The sequence below is a fragment of the Penicillium daleae genome (assembly GCF_028827525.1).
Source record: "Penicillium daleae strain IBT 16125 chromosome Unknown utg000005l_segment0_segment0, whole genome shotgun sequence".
NCBI lineage: Eukaryota > Fungi > Ascomycota > Eurotiomycetes > Eurotiales > Aspergillaceae > Penicillium > Penicillium daleae.
In genome coordinates, this window is record NW_026623153.1 from 924,510 (window position 1) to 942,507 (window position 17,998).

General features: G+C 50.0%; 8 protein-coding genes across 8 annotated transcripts; 4 read left to right on the top strand and 4 right to left on the bottom strand.

Moving 5' to 3' along the window:
* Positions 1 to 408: 408 nt before the first annotated feature.
* N7458_004626 (uncharacterized protein) lies at positions 409 to 927 on the top strand (the record flags this gene model as incomplete). The annotated part of the gene is made up of 1 exon (XM_056908008.1): positions 409 to 927. The coding sequence occupies one exon, from the start codon at positions 409 to 411 to the stop codon at positions 925 to 927; it is 519 nt and encodes a 172-aa protein (XP_056766626.1).
* Positions 928 to 1,848: 921 nt separating this feature from the next.
* On the top strand, positions 1,849 to 3,708 carry N7458_004627 (uncharacterized protein; the record flags this gene model as incomplete). The annotated part of the gene is made up of 1 exon (XM_056908009.1): positions 1,849 to 3,708. One exon carries the CDS (start codon positions 1,849 to 1,851, stop codon positions 3,706 to 3,708), a length of 1,860 nt encoding a protein of 619 aa, XP_056766627.1.
* A 424-nt stretch (positions 3,709 to 4,132) lies between these two features.
* On the top strand, positions 4,133 to 4,945 carry N7458_004628 (uncharacterized protein; the record flags this gene model as incomplete). The annotated part of the gene is made up of 1 exon (XM_056908010.1): positions 4,133 to 4,945. The coding sequence occupies one exon, from the start codon at positions 4,133 to 4,135 to the stop codon at positions 4,943 to 4,945; it is 813 nt and encodes a 270-aa protein (XP_056766628.1).
* Positions 4,946 to 5,859: 914 nt separating this feature from the next.
* N7458_004629 (GMC family oxidoreductase) lies at positions 5,860 to 8,243 on the bottom strand (the record flags this gene model as incomplete). The annotated part of the gene is made up of 7 exons (XM_056908011.1): positions 5,860 to 6,383; positions 6,446 to 6,815; positions 6,867 to 6,938; positions 7,012 to 7,474; positions 7,530 to 7,773; positions 7,830 to 7,955; positions 8,012 to 8,243. 7 exons carry the CDS (start codon positions 8,241 to 8,243, stop codon positions 5,860 to 5,862), a joined length of 2,031 nt encoding a protein of 676 aa, XP_056766629.1.
* A 2,167-nt stretch (positions 8,244 to 10,410) lies between these two features.
* Positions 10,411 to 11,314, bottom strand: N7458_004630 (SDR family NAD(P)-dependent oxidoreductase; the record flags this gene model as incomplete). The annotated part of the gene is made up of 2 exons (XM_056908012.1): positions 10,411 to 10,638; positions 10,694 to 11,314. Coding segments are annotated over 2 exons (849 nt in total), but the record flags the coding sequence as incomplete, so codon positions are not given.
* A 345-nt stretch (positions 11,315 to 11,659) lies between these two features.
* N7458_004631 (alpha/beta hydrolase) lies at positions 11,660 to 12,922 on the top strand (the record flags this gene model as incomplete). The annotated part of the gene is made up of 3 exons (XM_056908013.1): positions 11,660 to 11,827; positions 11,875 to 12,698; positions 12,760 to 12,922. Coding segments are annotated over 3 exons (1,155 nt in total), but the record flags the coding sequence as incomplete, so codon positions are not given.
* A 720-nt stretch (positions 12,923 to 13,642) lies between these two features.
* Positions 13,643 to 14,392, bottom strand: N7458_004632 (uncharacterized protein; the record flags this gene model as incomplete). Its single annotated transcript, XM_056908014.1, has 1 exon — positions 13,643 to 14,392. One exon carries the CDS (start codon positions 14,390 to 14,392, stop codon positions 13,643 to 13,645), a length of 750 nt encoding a protein of 249 aa, XP_056766632.1.
* A 1,133-nt stretch (positions 14,393 to 15,525) lies between these two features.
* Positions 15,526 to 17,571, bottom strand: N7458_004633 (putative PHD and RING finger domain protein; the record flags this gene model as incomplete). Its single annotated transcript, XM_056908015.1, has 2 exons — positions 15,526 to 17,201; positions 17,289 to 17,571. 2 exons carry the CDS (start codon positions 17,569 to 17,571, stop codon positions 15,526 to 15,528), a joined length of 1,959 nt encoding a protein of 652 aa, XP_056766633.1.
* Between the last annotated feature and the right edge of the window lie 427 nt (positions 17,572 to 17,998).

Sequence of the window (17,998 nt, forward strand, 5' to 3'; positions counted from 1 at the left end):
GGTCGCCACATTGACAGGCCGGACCGCGGAACCATCGTCATCTCTCCAATATCCACTTTTTCGCGCGCTACAACTACCGTCCTCTCTCCGAACCCGCCTGCTAATCATAATCTGTTTCCTTTGATCCAAAAAGAGTCTTCATACCAGGGGCCGGACCCCATTTCTTCCTCCGTCGGCTCAATTGCATCGGAATTTCCTCCCTGACATCTATCGGCGCATACGACGAACCGCAACTTGGGGCCTCGATATCCCCGGAACGAACAAAGCCCGCGATTCTTAGGGGACATACTTCTTCCACGGAGATACCGCATAATCATTTACATCTCAATACCGCGACAGACCTATCCTCCTCCGCAGGCTTCCCAGTAGCCTTCTACCCCACCGACTCTCTCCCTCTGTCTCCACACCATGCCATCTTCAACCCCCGCCGGCGGCGCCTCCGCAACCCCCGACGCCCTCGAATCCGACCTTCTCACAAAGCTATCTGCCACATCCGCGCTGGAAGACCTACAAGGAAGTCTGCTCAGCTCACTTCATCGCGCGGGGTGGACCGAGAAAATCACGAGCCTCGCCACTGAGCTTCTTCGCGCGGGCCGCTGTGAGACCTTTGACGATGTGATGGAAGCCGTCGTCGCCTCCGCCGAGGGCAGGACACATCCAGCGCTGGGATCCAGGAATACAGGACAAAACGGTGACGCGACGTCAAATGGGACAAAAGAGGCCAAGTCCAACGGGACCAAAAAGGGCAATGATGCCGCCCGTAGCAGCAACTCAAATACCCCATATGATCCGGTGAAATATATCGAAGAGGTGGACGTGCGCATCCCTGAAAACATTGTGGACGAGGGCGTGCGTGGCTTGAAGGACATATTGCGGGAGATGGTCGACCTGGAAGACGAGAATACCCCGAACGGCGACAAGAAGTAATGGGGCTAGCATGAGGATTTTTCCTTTTGAAGATTTGGACCTATGCATGGCGGTGATTCCCTTTGTATTTCTCTTGCTTTTACTTTCTCCTTTCGCTTCTGCTGTGTTTGTGGCGTCCTTGAATTGGTTTCGGGAATGGCTACGGCATCCGGATCTGGCATGTATCCAATCTACGATTCTTGGGTTTGCGTGCATGATGGGCGCTCTCGCATCGGAATAGACAATTGCATTGCGCTGGAGACTGATTGTCTCCGAAGAGGAACGGTTGTTCTCCTCACTATCTAAGGGCTTTTTTGTAATTTGTAATTTGCTCGCCAATTGCCCTCGTGCTTCGCTTCGCGGCTCCTCCCTTGTACGCACATCTCGGCCGGAGACATACCGAGAGAATAAGGATAACCCCAACCCCGCCAACAACGTCAGGTCTTAGCACAAATCTATTGCCGAGTTAGTACTCAGCTGCCAAAATGCATCGCAGATGCATGGCTGTACCCGGAGATCTCTTACTGTCCGTGCTATACTACAACAGTAGGACCGGGAGTCAACGATGACGATCCATGTACAATTGAAGTTAGGACCTCAGGCATATCAGATGCTACAGTGACTGGTGGATCGGCGGGTAAATTGCCTATTGATATCAAAGTAATTTTCCGATCCATTTTCCTTCTTCAATGTCACTGTAACATTAGCAAGGGCTTATTGTTCATCGACCCCCCCGGTGCGGGGTTGAAAGACCTGAATAATCAGACATGCAAGACCGAGCGAACCATAGTGGAGAAAGTTGTAAAGAATATACAAGATCATCATACACATACTACAGTAGGGCACTACTTTGCGGAAGGTCATAGCTATGTAAAATTCCAGATTCTCGATATATAGCGTGGAATATTTTGCGGTCTTGACCAACTCAGCCCAAAAGTAACGATGATCCTCAAATCCCTTTTAGTTGCCTACGGGCTTCTTTCTACGGCACAAGCCATTGCCCCGTTTGGCTGGAATAACGATACTTTCCTCCTTCATGGCAAACCTCTCCAAATTATCGGGGGTCAAATGGACCCGCAACGCATTCCCAATGAACTCTGGGCAGACCGTCTCTCCAAAGCACGGGCAATGGGTCTGAATACCATCTTCTCCTACGTTTATTGGGACCAACTCGAGCCTTCAAGGGGTACATGGGACTCGAGCGGCAACAACGATATTGCCCGTTACTTCAAGACAGCGCAGGGACAGGGGTTGAACGTTGTTCTTCGTCCTGGCCCGTATATCTGTGGCGAGCATGAATGGGGAGGATTCCCAGCTTGGCTGAGTGAGGTTCCTGGGATGGTTGTTCGCGCGAATAATAAACCCTTCCTCGACGCGACTCAATCTTACATTGACAATCTGGCAAAAGATCTGGAGTCTCTCTCAATCAACAAGGGCGGGCCTATCTTGATGGTCCAGGTTGAAAACGAATACGGCTCCTACGGCGATGACCATCAGTATATAGGCGCGCTGCGAGACATGTTAAAAAGCGCATTCGGTCTACCACTGTACACCAATGACGGTGGTTTAAAGTCGATGCTGGATGGTGGCCAGATTCACGGGGCCTTGGCCGAAACAGACGGGGACCCCAAAGCAGGATTCGCCGCTCGCAATCAGTATGTCACCGATCCAACCAGTCTCGGTCCACAGCTTGATGGAGAGTACTACGTGACCTGGCTAGACCAGTGGGCTAGCAACAACAGCTTTACAACGGATTCAGGTGATGCTTCAAGCATACAGAATATCCAGTCTGACCTTGACTGGATCCTGAAGCAGAACGGTTCATTCAGTCTGTACATGTTCCATGGAGGAACGAATTGGGGATTCCAGAATGGAGCTGACTGGGGTGACGCTTTGGAGCCTGTCATCACGAGCTATGACTATGGTGCACCTCTGGATGAGAGTGGCAGGCCAAACGACATATATGATGCTATTCGCCAGACTATTGGCTCCTACGTTGGTATTGACAACATCCCACCAGTACCGGCGGACAAGCCGTTGGTTGAAATTCAGCCTATCAAGTTGACACCATCTGTGAGTCTGTCTGATTCTCTGCCAAAGCCCGTTCGGAAGCAATATCCCGTCAATATGGAGGCCGTTGGTCAGTCAACTGGATTTACATTGTATCGACATGTCATTGGTTCCGCTACGGCTGGTACTCTCCAGCCTGGAGATACTCCGAGAGATCGAGTCCTTGTCTATGTAAATGGCCATCGAGTGGGAGTCATTGATAACTCCTACGCCGCACCGAGCAGGGTCACTCTGAACCTGAAGAAACAAGATGTCTTGGACTTATTAATCGAGAACATGGGACGAGTCAACTACGGTCCCAGAATCGTCGATCAGCGTAAGGGAATCGTTGGAAACGTCACCGTTGGTGAAGCCGTCCTCGCAAATTGGGACATATACCCTCTCCCAATGAGCATGCCACCTAGTCCAACATCTTCCAAGGCGAAGCCACCGCATCCTTCAGCCGGTTCTGGTCCAATCTTCTACACTGGCACCTTCGACGTGGATACAGTGGGTGACACATTCCTCGAGCTTCCAGGATGGACCAAGGGCGCTGTCTGGGTGAATGGGGTGAACTTGGGCCGATACTGGATTATTGGACCGCAGCAAACCCTGTATCTGCCTGGGGTTTATCTCAAAAAGACTGGAAACAAGATTGATGTCCTTGCATTGGAGCCTACAGGGAACGAGGGATCGATTAGCGGTGTCACGTCTAGAAAATGGGGGAACCATCCTGATCCAGATGCTCCATGAAGCGCAGCGCATGGAAGTCTTCTGGCTGTGCTGTTAATGTTGGGTAGTAGGTTTAGGAAGGTGAAGATATCAGCGCGGCTGTTGTTTGCCTATTTGAGCTATTAGGCACTGCGAGAATCGAATCTCTCGTTCCTTCTTCCTCCTTCCTTCACCTTCAAGTTTGCTAATCTTACGAGTTTGCGAATGTCATAAATACTGGCCATCAATCCGACTTTCCTGTCTGTGCATCCTCCGCTGCGCCCTTCTCCCTGGTCTCTTTTCCTCCTCTTCTCCTTCAACATGTCCTTCTCCTCTATCTACCTTCACCACTCATCCTCGAAACTGCAAGATCTGAGACTTCAACATCGCACATATCTCCAAAGTTTCATTTAATCTCACATCTCATTTCATCTCAGGCCAGGCACGCCTGACTGGTGAGTTCTGCATGACCTCTCTTCACATGCTGGGGCTGCCAGCTCTCAGATGGTGTGAGCATCCTGCTGACGTTTTTTGGTTATCAGAGCCTGTGATGGGTTTTCACTACACCGATTGCGACTGTGAGCTATGCCTTCCATCTGCTGCCACCTTACTCCTGCTTGGAGTCAACGACGAAGATGGCTATCCTGAGGACCTCGTTGTACAGCGACTCTCCCTGGAATCTCGTGTCATCGACAAGATCAGAATGAACAGCTCGGACCACGAAACCCACGGCGTTCTGCATGGGATCAAGACTCGCTTCAAATCTCGAACCTCAATCTTCAGTCCCGGGGAGATCAACATCGTCCAGAGCGAGTGGGACCGTGTTGCCAAATCATCCATGCACGAGGCCCCGGGATCGTGGCTCTCACTGATTCTGATCGCCGTCTTGCTCGAGTTTACACCCGACTGGAATTCGCGCGGTCTTTTGAATATCATCCCGCCGGACTCTTTGAATGAGAACTTCTCAGCCTCAAAGGCTCTCAAGCAGGCTGTCAGCCTCCTGATGGAAGGCGAGGCCCGGAGTTACATGCAGCAATTTCTCAGCGTGTGTCCGGATGTCATGTTCCGTATGAAATGGTCCCGAAAATACATCCTTGGTCACTTCTTATTTCTGGAGGAGGAACCCTGTTATGGAGGCATCACGAATTCGTTGAAGGTGCCCAACGAGTGGGCTATCAAGTACCTCGGGGTGGGACCAGGGGCGGAATACCATACTACGAACGAAAGCCAGCAGGATAACGGCCACAATGCTACGAATGCCGACGGCGTGGAGGAGTGACGACGCCTCTGAAGCTGGGCAGGGAGTGCATCACGAAAAAGTTGGAGGAAGGACATGTCGGTGAATTCGGTTTACCGACAAACACTGAGGGGCGATTCAACCCTTCACGGATATCGCGTGTTCGAAGTTAATGAGTAATGATTTGGGATTAATGAGACGGATAACGCAGCATAACTTCAGATATCTCTGGCAAGTTATCAATTCCAAGGCTTTTAAATTTCTGAATCTCGCATTGAGTCCTACGAGGCCAAAGTAGTCAACCCGCAACGGTCGTTCCTGCTAAGCTGCGGTGGAACCTGTAATAATTGGCTGCACGGAAACACCCGCCCTAAATAAAGCTGGCGCTGTACGGCTAGGATAGTAAAGCGCGGTTTATGGTGGGCTACATGATAGTTCCTCAGCCGGCTGAGATTGACGTATAAGTAGTCGCTGTGTCACGTACTATTTCACGTCTCATAGTCCTTGAGAATAAGGTTCACGTTGCTATTGAATATTCCCTGGGGATGCTACTATATACAATATGTACCTGGACTGGGAATTTTTTCATCGGAGATGAAAAAGTTAGCTCAGGGTCTTGACTGTAACTATCACTTGATGAAGTAAGTGATTTACTGTCTTGTCCATCAAATCATCCTGGTATGCATTCTCATACCTCTTAGCCGTGACCGACTGATCTCGCTTCCTGTTCTCCTCCCACACGCAGACGAGTCGATGGAAGAAAACCGTAATACTAGCCGCAAACGATTAATCGAGGGGGCTACTAACGCCTTCGTTATTCCGCAAATTGAATTCATTTATGGTATCTGTCAAGTCTATCACTGCGCCATGTCATCAATAACAAAATTCGTTTCCGTCCGTATCTAAGTTCAATCGCTTTCATGATGCGGCCAAGATTCCTTCCAAGCCCAAAGAAATTAGCTCCAACCGCCGAACACAAGAGTGATCATCAACGGCATCCATGCAAGGACTAAAACAGCGTATCCGCTTCTATGAGCGCTACCGTTAGAGTGCTTGCTCGAGATACCAGTGGCAGTTGTATTGGAAGACGAAGCGCTGAAGGAAGGTGCCGTCGTAGCCTGCGCTCCATCATAATACTTCCGAATGATAATACTCGCTTGCTCGGCAACACCGTACGTCGAAGCCATCAAATGTGTGGACAATGCAATAGGGGGAACACTGGCGTCTGCGACTCGAACATTCGCAAGGCCGTATACGCGAAGATTCGCGTCAACAACGCCACCCTGTTCACGGGGAAGCATCGCGCAAGATGACGACGGGTGAAATTCCGTACCAGCGGACTTCATTATCCAATCCAGCCATTGATCATCGGTTTGAACAGATGAGCCGGGCGATGTTTCGTTTGTCAGCGTACTACTTACTGGGGCAGTCTCGCCTAGTTTGCGGGCAAGTTTCAGCCCTTCACGCAGAATCTCATAATCTATGAAGGGAGTCAGAACGGGGAACATAGCCTCATCGTAGGACATCAGACTCATCACGTACCAGCCGGGTTATACATATAATTCGGGTCAATGACCGGATAGTCCATTGGATTGGAGGAGTTGATGTAGATGCGGCCGTGACTATAAGGATGCTGCAGAGCGGCAGTAATGCCTATATCGCCATGTCCATCGCTGTTCATGAAGAGAATTTCAATCTGGCCGATCGGGCTATCGAATATCGTAGATGCGGTCATGTTGCAAATTGCCGTGTATCCATCAACAACTCCGTTGTCGTAAGTCGTATTCGGTTTGTACTGACTGATTGAACTGAGAATAGTCGACTTGAATTGCTCGACTTGGCTACCATAGATCCCGGTAGCGTTCACATATGCAACGGCATCGTCGATGTAAGTAAGGAATAGTGGGTTGTTCTATGATCGTCAGGACGGTGTGAATGTTTCAGCCAATCTCAAGAAACGTACCCTTTCGCTACCATTATCGTAGAATATCGAGCCTGCAGTTTCCACATTCGTAGTCCATGTCACAGTTGCGCTCTGTTGATGTCAGTTCAGGATTCATGAAATCTGCATTCGTCATGCAGACGGCAGATGCTGAAGGGTTACCCACGAGATGATCTTGGAGGTGCTGGCCGACACCAGGAAGTTCGGAAACAAGATCCACGCCAGCGTTAGACAAAACGTCCTTTGGGCCGACGCCGCTATGAAGCAGGACAGCTGGACTACCGATCGTACCAGCCGCGAGGATAACTTCTTTGTTAACCTTGACCGTGAGTTTGGTCGTCCCATTATTGGTCGTGTACTCAACGGCGTTCGCGGTGAGACTGCCGGAGGAGGTCGAATTGTCGAAAAGAATGCGAGTGACATGAGCATTAGCAAGCACATCGTAGTTGCCCTTGTCTGGAAGCGGGTCGAGATATCCGGTGCGGCTATAGGACCGAGTCCAGTTCGTAGGATTGATGCATGAAGTGGACACCTCGGCGCCCCATGGCTGACCACCATACATGTCGCTGGAAGCGGCAATGCCCAAATTCACTAGTGATTCTTCCCACTGCCCGACTTGAGAAAACGTGCTATACCAAGATTAGCTTCCCATCCCTATTAAGCGAAGAAGAGTACTGAGCATACAAGCCAGGATATGATGCGTGGATTGGTCCGTTCGTGCCATGGTCTGCCGTATTCCATGTGATGTTTGCCTCTTGTGCGATACTATCGGATGGGGCTGTGAAATTTTCGCTTTTCTTCATCGCAGCGTAGAACGAATCCCATCCCCAATTCTCGGCCCCATCCATGTCTCCCAACATGTCTTTCCAGGCATTGATCTCAATCTCTCCCGGGCGAGTCAAATACAGTCCATTGATGGCGGAACTCCCTGAATTTATCTGTGTCATTAACGCAAATAATACTGGAAAAGACGCGATGACAAACCTCCAAGAACCTTGCCACGAGGCCAGTAGATTTCGCGATCGTAGGCATTAGGCTGAGGAACTGTATAGTAACCCCAATTCAAAGGCGTCGTCCACAGAGAGTCAAAGTAGGAGTACGCTGGAGTATCTTTATGGATGTTAGAATGCTAGGTATACCTAGAAACAAATGGTGATTGCGCGCACCTATACGTTCTCGATATTCATCTCCATTGCCGCCCGACTCGAGAACAAGGACGGTGTAGTTGGAGTCCTCCGACAGTCGACTACCTAGTACGAGACCAGCCTGACCTCCACCAACAATTACAAAATCATAAGAATCGGAGATCGATGTACGCGGCGACAATGCATGCACGAGGGGCACAGCCAGCGCGAGACTGGTGCCTATGACCCGCGCAATGGTCCGACTCGATCGCATTGTATGCAGCAATGAGATGCGATGGATTCAATCGCGCGCAATCGACATCAACCATATATTAAAATAACATGTCTCGGGGACCATCAGATTCAAAAATTGCACAACAAAAATTAATTGCCCCTGATCCATCGAGCCAGGTACCCGGACCACATTATGAGAAAGCTTAGTGCCCACTGCACTATGGGTGGATAGTCTCAAAGCTACATGAGATTGGCGCTGGCCTTTGCGAGAAGATTGGATGATAGTCTTTTGCAATCGAGGTTTGGATTCGATCCACAAATGAGATCCTTCCAGATCCCAGCCCCTATCGCTCCGCCCCTCAGTATCGTGGTTCAACTTGCGACCACGGTCATTCAGCTCCACCAGGTTACTCTTTCCGCCCAATCTCAATTATTATTTTCACACCCGCGGGTCCTTCTTGAAACACTGACGCAAGAAGAAGGAAAATGACAAGGATTTGCAAAGGCTAGAACCGAGTTGTCGTCATTAGCCATGCGTTGTTGAAGGCATACCCCATACAAGAAAGGTTGATAAAAGCTTGTCGATTGTTTCAGTTCATTATTAGGTACAAAGATTCGAGTGTTGCAAAGCCACGGCCGTATGGCCCTTCTGCCACAAACTACATACAATCGCGTCAGGCACACGGGTATCGCCCGAGATTAGCCAATAAAGACCAAATTCATTCACAGCTAGCCCCCACTTAGCCAATTAGACCACCCGTTGGTTCAAGTGGATAAGCCTTTGAAAAGTCGATTGAGATTATTAACATTAGACACGTCCAAAAAAACCGGTCTTAGCACGACCATTGAATCTCAATGTAGTAAGCTCGTCGCTGATCTTATCAACGCGCCAACGCACCTCGGTAAAAGACTCTGTAGATTCGCCGATTTTGACGGTGTGTAACTTCATTTTAGCTGTAATCGACCAAATATGAGAAGAGCATGACTCTTCATTGCTTTTTTCTTCCTGTTTGCCTCCTTTACGTCCTCATGCGAGCATCGACTGATCGATTGAATAATGCTCGATAACCTCATACTTTGAAGAATTTTGCGCTCTTCATTGGCATCAGCATACAAATAGATTAGAATCTGACAGGATATCATAAGGTTTAAACAAGTCCTGGAACTGCAACATAGCTACAAAATATCTTAATCCAACAACAGCTCCTCATTATGTGGTACCAACAGTCGAGTGGCAATCACACTGGTTTGTGGCGTCGCAAATGTGAAATAAGCAACCCAATCGATTCCGTCAGTCGTTGGTCGGTGAGTGAATCATTGGAAATTGTCCCGTACAACAACTGGCTGGTTGTTATTCGGTTGACTTGAGGTTGACCTGCGTAGGCGATGGATTGTTCACCGACTTCCATTTGCTGAAGTCGTTTTCCACTTGCTCATTATGTACTGGCGTTGTTAATATCTGGACCGGCGTTATGTTGCAGGCAAATTCGATAGCTCGGTATCATCATTAACGATGTTGTCCAGGTCTTTAGAAGCATTTGGCGGCGCTTGGTTTCTTGCCGCTGATTGGTCTGGCCACTAGAATTGCTGTCTGGAGGTGTTAATGGAGAAGCAGAGAGCCTTGTAGATAGATCTCTTCGAGACGGTCTAGTTCTGTATGACAAGAGTCAATGGCTGTGCCTCGTGTGACAGGGATTTTGAGGCAGAAGAAAGATCCCCTTGTCGTATGACATTGGACAGAACGGGTGCTGTACTTTTGCCGGAAGTTAAGTTGACTACATTCCCATTATTTATTCAGTCGTTCATCCTATGTCTAGGAATCTTCCCTGCGGTAGCCACTGTTGCGACTGATGCTCTTACAGAGGCTTATCATAACAGCCCATCAGTTCGCCCTGGTGGCAAAATTCTCCGCAGAAACGACTCAGTATTGTTTTCAGTGGACAGTACCACGATCTTGCTGAGGTTCTTGATCCAATCGCGAAGAAGACCATTCAGCCTCAAGTAGAGATTGGTAGCAGGGCTTTTCCATAGTTTTGAAAGGCCTAGACAATAGCAAGATCAAGGATCACATCACTCTAGTTTCTGACATGGTAGTTGAGCAATGTAGGAATTTCATTGACGTAGCCTCACAGGGGAGGAATGCCTCCATCGAGTGCCTGTTTCGAAGACTTTGCATTTGAATATCATGTATGCACCACTCTCTAACCGTTAACACTTGCACTCTTTGTCATTCCAATTCCTACTGCTGCTGTTGTCCCTGCGTCTACAGGCAGAATGACTCCTGTCATCCACCGAGCATGAGGACCAGCAAGAAACACGACAGCACCGGCACAATCCCATCCATTACCCTCCGTGCCCAAAAGACTACGCTTTCGGCGAGCCTCTCTGGCTTCTTCACTCATCCCTTTGCCATACATCATGGGGGTATAAAGCATCTACCAAGAGGGATCAGATTTGAGCTTAAGATAAGGGTCCAATATTGCAACTTACACCTGGACAGACACAGTTCACGCGAATTCCATCCGGGGCATGATGGGCCGCCATTGCACGGGTCAGATTGACAGTCGCGCCCTTCGATGTAGGATATAGCAGATGTGGTGTACCACCCTTCAAGCCAGCAACGCTACCCATGTTGACGATACTGCCCTTGATCTCGCCCTCATTCTGGACCATTTTAGGAATCGCATATTTGCTCATCTGGACCATGCTGGCCACATTAATCTCCATGCTTTTGGCCCATTGTGCCATGTCCACGTGGACAGCCGTCCCCGGAGCACCTCCAACACCCACATTATTGATGAGAATATCAAGTCGACCAAAGTGTTGTATCGCAGCCTGGACCGCAGACTCGCAGTCCGATTCAGATGTTACATCCGCGTAAAAAGACATTGCGCGCCCACGATTGGGTTTAGCTGTGATCATCTCCACGGTTTTGTTGGCCCATTCCAGATTTAGATCAACACACAACACGTCGCAGCCATCGTCTGCCAGGAGAATCGAAATAGCTCGACCATTGCCAATGCCATCACCTAGACAGCCAGCACCTGTCACAATCGCAACTTTCCCCTTAAGCGACCGTGAGGGCGGTTCTGAAGGCACGCCGGAATCCATGGTTGGGGGTGAGATTTCGCCCGAGGGTTGACAGAGAGTCAAAACTAAATAATGCAACTTCCATATCCGGCCTATAAACAATCAGCTCTCGCATCTACTCTCGCAACTGTAAGACCCTGCCGCCGCGCTCCGAAGACCGAGAGCTGGTATTACAATTTGGACTGGATATGCGGGGTACTTCAGCTGACGATAGCCGAGCCGAGGCGCATCGGAGGGAATGGCGAAGACAGTTCGTGGGGGTGCAACCCTCCTCTTGCATGATACTTTCAGCAATATTGACTATTGCGACCAAGATCGACTCTTCCACAGAATACAGGCTCAAGAATAACCCTATCATACTATTAGCCTAGCTATGGCCGACTTCTCTCAGTATACGGGCCCCAGTGCAGACTGGATCGCACTGGAGCCCACGCTGCCCCCATGCCAAACTTGCCACTCCTGGAATTGAGGTCTCTAGTCAACAAGGGACGCGAAGAGCTTGCCGCTCATGGCATGACAAAAATAGGTGTGTTGGTGCCGAGCAAAACGTCCATATCGAGTTGTAGGGCTCTACCCAAGAGCTCAACATGAACGATTCGCTCCAATGCTCCGCAGGACAAGCTAATGTCTTGCTTCGCGCAGCTTCCCAGGTCAAGATCCAAGACTATACCATTGAGTCTCGCGACGGTGCAACCCTAGAAGCGCGGACATATCGCCCATCTGGAATCCCAGAGTCTCAGAAACTTCCTGTGTACATTCATCTCCACGGTGGAGGTTATCTCTTTGGCACCCTCTCCTCCGAAGATGCGATCTGCTCCCGAATTGTTGTCTCTCGGATGAATAGCGGTAACCCGGTCGTTGTTTTCAACGTGAACTACCGTCATACTCCTGAGCATAAATATCCCACAGCCTGGAACGATGTCGAAGATGCCTTCGTTTGGGTTCACGAACACATTGACGATATCGGTGGACTCGCCGACCAGGTCGTGGTAGGCGGAATCTCTGCAGGAGCCCAATTAACCGCATCTTTGACACTCGCACAATTATACGGAGACAACGAGCGCGTGAAGGCCTGTCCCAAGATTAGGGGCCAGGTCCTCATGATTCCATGCCTCGTCATTGCGGCCTACTATGCACCTCGCAAAGAGATGCTGCGTAGCCCGGAGGTATCCAGTTATGTGACATGTGCCGAGGCGCCGATTTTGCCCGTTTCCAGAATTGACCTCTTCATGACCTTGCTCCATGTGAAGGAGTTCCCCGATGCGGGTCGCAATCTGCAGATGAATCCTGGGAATGCTACTGCGGAGCAAGTGAAGAATCTCCCTCCGACAACCTTTGGAATCGCCGGTAACGATCCCCTTCGCGATGAGGGCCTGTTCTTCGGAAAGCTGCTTAGTGAGAACGGGTAAGTTCTGGCTTTACATACGGCATGGACATTCTCAATTCGCTAACGAATATTCTCACAGTGTTCCGACTGATATCAATGTTTTCCCTGGAGTGCCTCATGGATTTAGGCGCCATGGTGACAAGCTCACCTCCAGCAAGAGGTGGGACGAGGTGATGAGCGGTGGGATTACTTGGGCTCTGAGCAACCCAACGGCGGGTCCTTTCGAGATCAAGGCAGAATGATTTCTCAAGTTACGAGAAGCGAATAGATCGAGTCTGTTTCTACTCTGTATGGGGAAATTAGACGGCAGCCTTCTATCTAGCACAATGCAGAATTTCGGGCTCTTGAATGCAGGCCAATATTTTGATCTAGGTCTGCGTGGTTTTGCGATCTAGTAAGAGATGGTCACATTTCTGGAGGTGCTCGCAATTGCCCCCATCAACGTCAAGATCAGCAATTGTAACTGCCCTAGGCTTCATGAGATCTCGATATCAGTCAAAAGTTTCAACGTGGAGGCTCGGGAATTCATACTCTTCGGCAGCAAAAGCTCAGGCCGTCGCTTCACCCATGCCATATGCTACTAAAAGAAGTCAAATTAAAGTTCATAAAACTTAGTCTCCAAACTTACCACCCGTGATAATTACGCTCTTGCGTTTCCAAACTTAGCGATTTAGTGGAATTGTACAGTCTACCGAACAAATCAATTGAGGTATTGTACTGTTGAGTTGCTTTTCTTCAGACGTTTAAGATCTTCACTTCGATGGCAGTTACTATGAATATTGCAGCTTCCAGTCTAAATTGATGGGCAACTCTGTGTCTCTTCCAAACGGATTGTGATTCTGATACGTCAATATAGTGCTTTCCTATTGTTTCTTAGCTTCATAGTGTGCTTTCAGAATGTGCAGAGCTCCCTCCCCCAGTTGGAACAGACGCTTGATCCAGCAAGGTTTCACATTCATGTATCAACTTCCATAACCGTCCTTGAGTGCATCCCATGGTTCCGTAAAGATTTGCAAAGATGCTTCCAATACATTCCTGAGGCGCCGATTCTCTGCCTCCGACCCATTGAGTTTGCGCCCCATTATTTCCCATTCCTCTTGAAACTGAGCTCGTTCATCTTCCAAATAAAAAAGTCTCTCTGTAAGGAGACAATTCGCTTCCTCGAGCTGCTCTACTCGCGTGTCCGTTTGAGAAACCTCCATCGCATTCGGCGGGGTAGGAGAAGCTTCTCCAAGGACGACGAAGCTCTGAGTGATTTGCGCTGGTGTTCTATTGAGAGTTCCTCTAACTGGTGAGGTAGGTGTCGATGCTGATAGAGGTGGTATCTGTGCAACAGCAAAATTCGCGGCCCTGAAATAGAACATCGTCCTAGGGGCCAAGGCATCCCATAGCCGTAGTTCAGCGCCGTTGGCAGTGAGCCGGCGTGTCATTTCGTTGTATTCAGAAGCTCGAGCTTGATTATCGCGATCTTTCTCATTGCGAAGAGCCTTTGTGGCTCGAGCGTGGAGCTCCATATCAGTCGCATGAGGTGTCAATACACCAGTGATCATCATCGGCACGGCTGCATCCATGGTTTCCCCGGCCATGGCTTGGTACGTGTGCCAGAAAAATATGATCTGGATCTCCAGGTGCGTGAAAAAGTTACCACTGCGGTCTTTGAAGCGACGGAGAATGCTTTCAACAACTGTCATGGCCTCAGAGGAGACCGTCATTGGCGCGCAGCGCCCTGATCGAGTAACTCTGTGGGGGGTATTGGACGTAGTCCGAGAGTCTTTCTCTGACCAGTTTCGTAGTTCTTCAGCCACACGGCATTCTTGTTGTTTCCGTCGGGCATACAAGGTATCTGGGCTTGGCAGTTGCTTGGTCCTCGGATTCACAAGAAATGGCAGTATTTCCTCAGACGGATGGCACCGTTCACAGTCACAGTAGGTGGAATGATGTCGCACCATGCTGCTAAACAAGCCCGAGACGTTAACCCAGACTTGAAGGAAAGTGATTGCAAAGGTGTAGAGGTAAGTGAGAACTTTTTCCAGAGTTGCTGATCAGTTTGTCGGATCGTTGGACAGGGGGTGGTGTGGTGGTTGATCAACAAAGAAAAAGCTCCGGTTGGGCGACAGTGTGGCTTGCAAAGGAACCTAATGGGCAAACGATGATGAGGAATGAACGCACACAGACCCTTGAATATTGATTGATCATGAGAGGTTCAGGAAAAGGTCGAAAGTCAAGGCAGCCGGCGAGTTTTCGATGAGACCACTCAGGCCCAGCTGAGATGGGCAACTGCTACACAAGCACTTTCCCAGCGCCCCTGAGAATGTAGAACATTACATCGCCGCATTTGAGGCGAAAGCAAATACTTGAAAAGATTATGAACATTTCAAGAGGATTCCATGACCCTGGAGACCAGTCAAATTCTGAAAGATAGAAGACAGGTTCAAGTTGACGATCACATAGATATACTGATGCCTGAGATGTCAGGCACCCATTGACGATTCACATCTCTTTTGCTCTCTCGCCTTCTTTCCTTCTTCCTCGTGTTTAATAGACTCGCTAAATGCTACTACGTGAAAGTATTTTTGGCACTTTTTCAACTGAGATTGAAACATCAAAGTCGCTGTCATTATGTCATGGGTATGAGAAGAAAAAGAAGCTCCCAGTGACCCCAGGTCATATCTCGCTAAAGAACAAGGACAATATAGACTCCGTCTCGATGAGATGCAAACCACTACCATCAAACGCCAGGTAACTAATTAGTAAAGACAACCACCTCGCTAAGGCAGACCCACCATTGCAACAAATGCCACCAAATTCCATGGAAGTAGAGAGAAGTCAGATCATAGGTGTAAGTTCATTGTATATCACCATCCGAGTCTGCAGACGCCATGGGCTGTTTCTGCTTCAACTTCTGTCGGTGTTCTTTATTCTTCTTGTGTATCGCGCCAACGGTTTTCTGGACCTCAAAATTCGCTGTGTTTTCCAGGTCCGTCCGGGCTTCTGGACTGAGCGTCTCGACTGTTCCGACACGGTCATAGAGCATGCGTGAGATGGCGCGATTGGTCTCAGTATACTGTTCCCTGGAAATGGTCTTTGACCGGTAGTGTGGCTTCAAAGCCATGCTGACCATGCCCCGAATGTCGGATTTGACCGCCAGAGAAAGCCCGGCACGAGTGGGAGACGCGTCAGCAGACCTGGGATGTGTGCATTCGACTGTTCGCCGCGGAATGCGGGAGCGCGCACGATTATTCTCGCGCTGAGGTGATTGCTTCTCTTTATTTGTGCTTGGCGAGATAGGACTCCTGGAGAACGACAATTCAGGTGAAAATGGAGGTGAAGAAGGTTCGGCGGGAGAGGAGAGTTGGAGGGGAGATATAGGTCGACTGCGAGAATATGGAGGCGGAGTCGTGGAGGATAGGCGAGGAGAGGAGTGATTGGATGATGAGGGGGAAATAGATGGAGAAGAAGGTCCTGGAGACATATGATCGGTGGGAGCAATAGAGGTTGGAGCTGACAGCATAAGCGGTGTTGTGCGATCTGTGGTGGATGCATATTCCACCTCCTTCAAGAGGGATGACAAGAAGCTCGGTTCGCCCGAGGTCTCTCCGTTGAGCCGAGTGTTAGGGTTCGTGCTCAAGTTGACGTTGGCGTTGGAGTTTGAGCTACCGCTGGCACCAGCGCTTGCTGCTGTAGATGACTCTCCACTCTGTTGAGCCATTGCAGCGAGCTCTTGAGGTCGCCTTGTACGCGGACGCTTGAGCTTGCGCTGTGGCTCCGTGGGCTCCGGCGAGGGTGACAGAGTCGGTTCCTTGCGTTTACGAGCAGCACTTGGGTTATTCTCGATCTCGCGAGCCCTTTCAAATGCATTCCAAGCCCGCATCTCCTCGAGAGATTCGGGTTCAGGCGTTGGGTTTCGGGGCACACGAGGTCGTGAAGGCCGAGCGGGCTCAATATCGAATAGAGAGGCAGTATCGCGAAAGCGACTACCACCACCCTGTCGCTCGGCGACTTCAAACCGACGCTGCCAGGCCCGGAATTCGCGCTGATTAGCCTCTTCGCGGCGACGTTGCTGCATCACGCGCTGCGCCGATCGGTCATCATCGAAGGGGAAGTCCAGGTCGAGGTTCAAATGGTCCCATACGGATTGCCAGACGCGGGCCCAGTGCAGGGAATTAATCTGATTCCTACTCTGTGCCTGGCGTTGTTGACCGCGAGTACGACGGGACCGCCGTTCATTTGTACGAGGTGGCCGAGCTGGTGCCTCTGTCGTAGGTTCTAGAGCACGTTGAGTCTCACAGCGCTCGCAGTACCATGACCCCGAGGGTACATCATCCAATCCCACACAGTACACATGGGAAGGAGCATCGCATCCATCACAGAGAAGTAGAACATCTTCGTTGTCACCCTCGCCACATACCGTGCAGGGTTGGTAGTCAACGAAGTCATCCTCCACGTAGTCGATGACCATCGAAGGATCGATCTCAGCAACCTGGACTCGGTCTTGGACAGCATATGATGAAGTGACAGGACCTATAGAGCAGACCAGATTAATTAGTAACGAACTTCCTCAATACGTCAAGCACCCGTTATGTAACCAAGGGGATCGAAGGGACATACCTCCCGGCCGGTCACTCAGCTCGACCATATTGAAACTGCGACGACATATCGGACAACTGTTTGCCCGTTCCACCCAGGGCTTCAGACAAACATTGTGCAGGATATGTCCACAAGGTAGTAACTGGGCGATTTCACCCGAACCCTCTTCGTCATCGAGCGTAGGCGCCTTAGCCGTCGGGTCGGCCGCATCGTGGAGATCGAGTCTAGGCACGGGCTCGACAGCGAGGGGATCACTGGCGCTTTCGCCAAGGTCTCCTAAACAGACAATACAGGTGTCGGACATGGACAGTATCGAAGACAGGGGTCGATCGGTTGAGAGACGGCATGAAGCATCGAAACGAACGCGCGAGGGGGAAGAGGAAGTGTGTAGAGTGTAAAGTGGAGAAGCGGCCGCCGGGGCCTTTTGAAGGTGGGCCAGGATTTCCAGTCTAACGCAAAACAGGGCGCCAACGTGACGGAGGCGAATCACCCGCCAGGCGGGCGCATGCGAATGTGAGGCCAGGGAAATGGGTAAATACCTGCACGATGATTCAGTAATTCTTCCTAACTAAATACATAGTCAGATCCTGTCGATCTTTAAACCTTGGGGTGGCCTGCGCCCTTGCTGCAAGGCGCCAAGGCGGCATGTCCTGGGAAACCCACTGTCTACACGGATAGTTGGTTGACCTTTGGCGGTCAACGACGAATCTACAAGGTTTCCTAGGGTATAG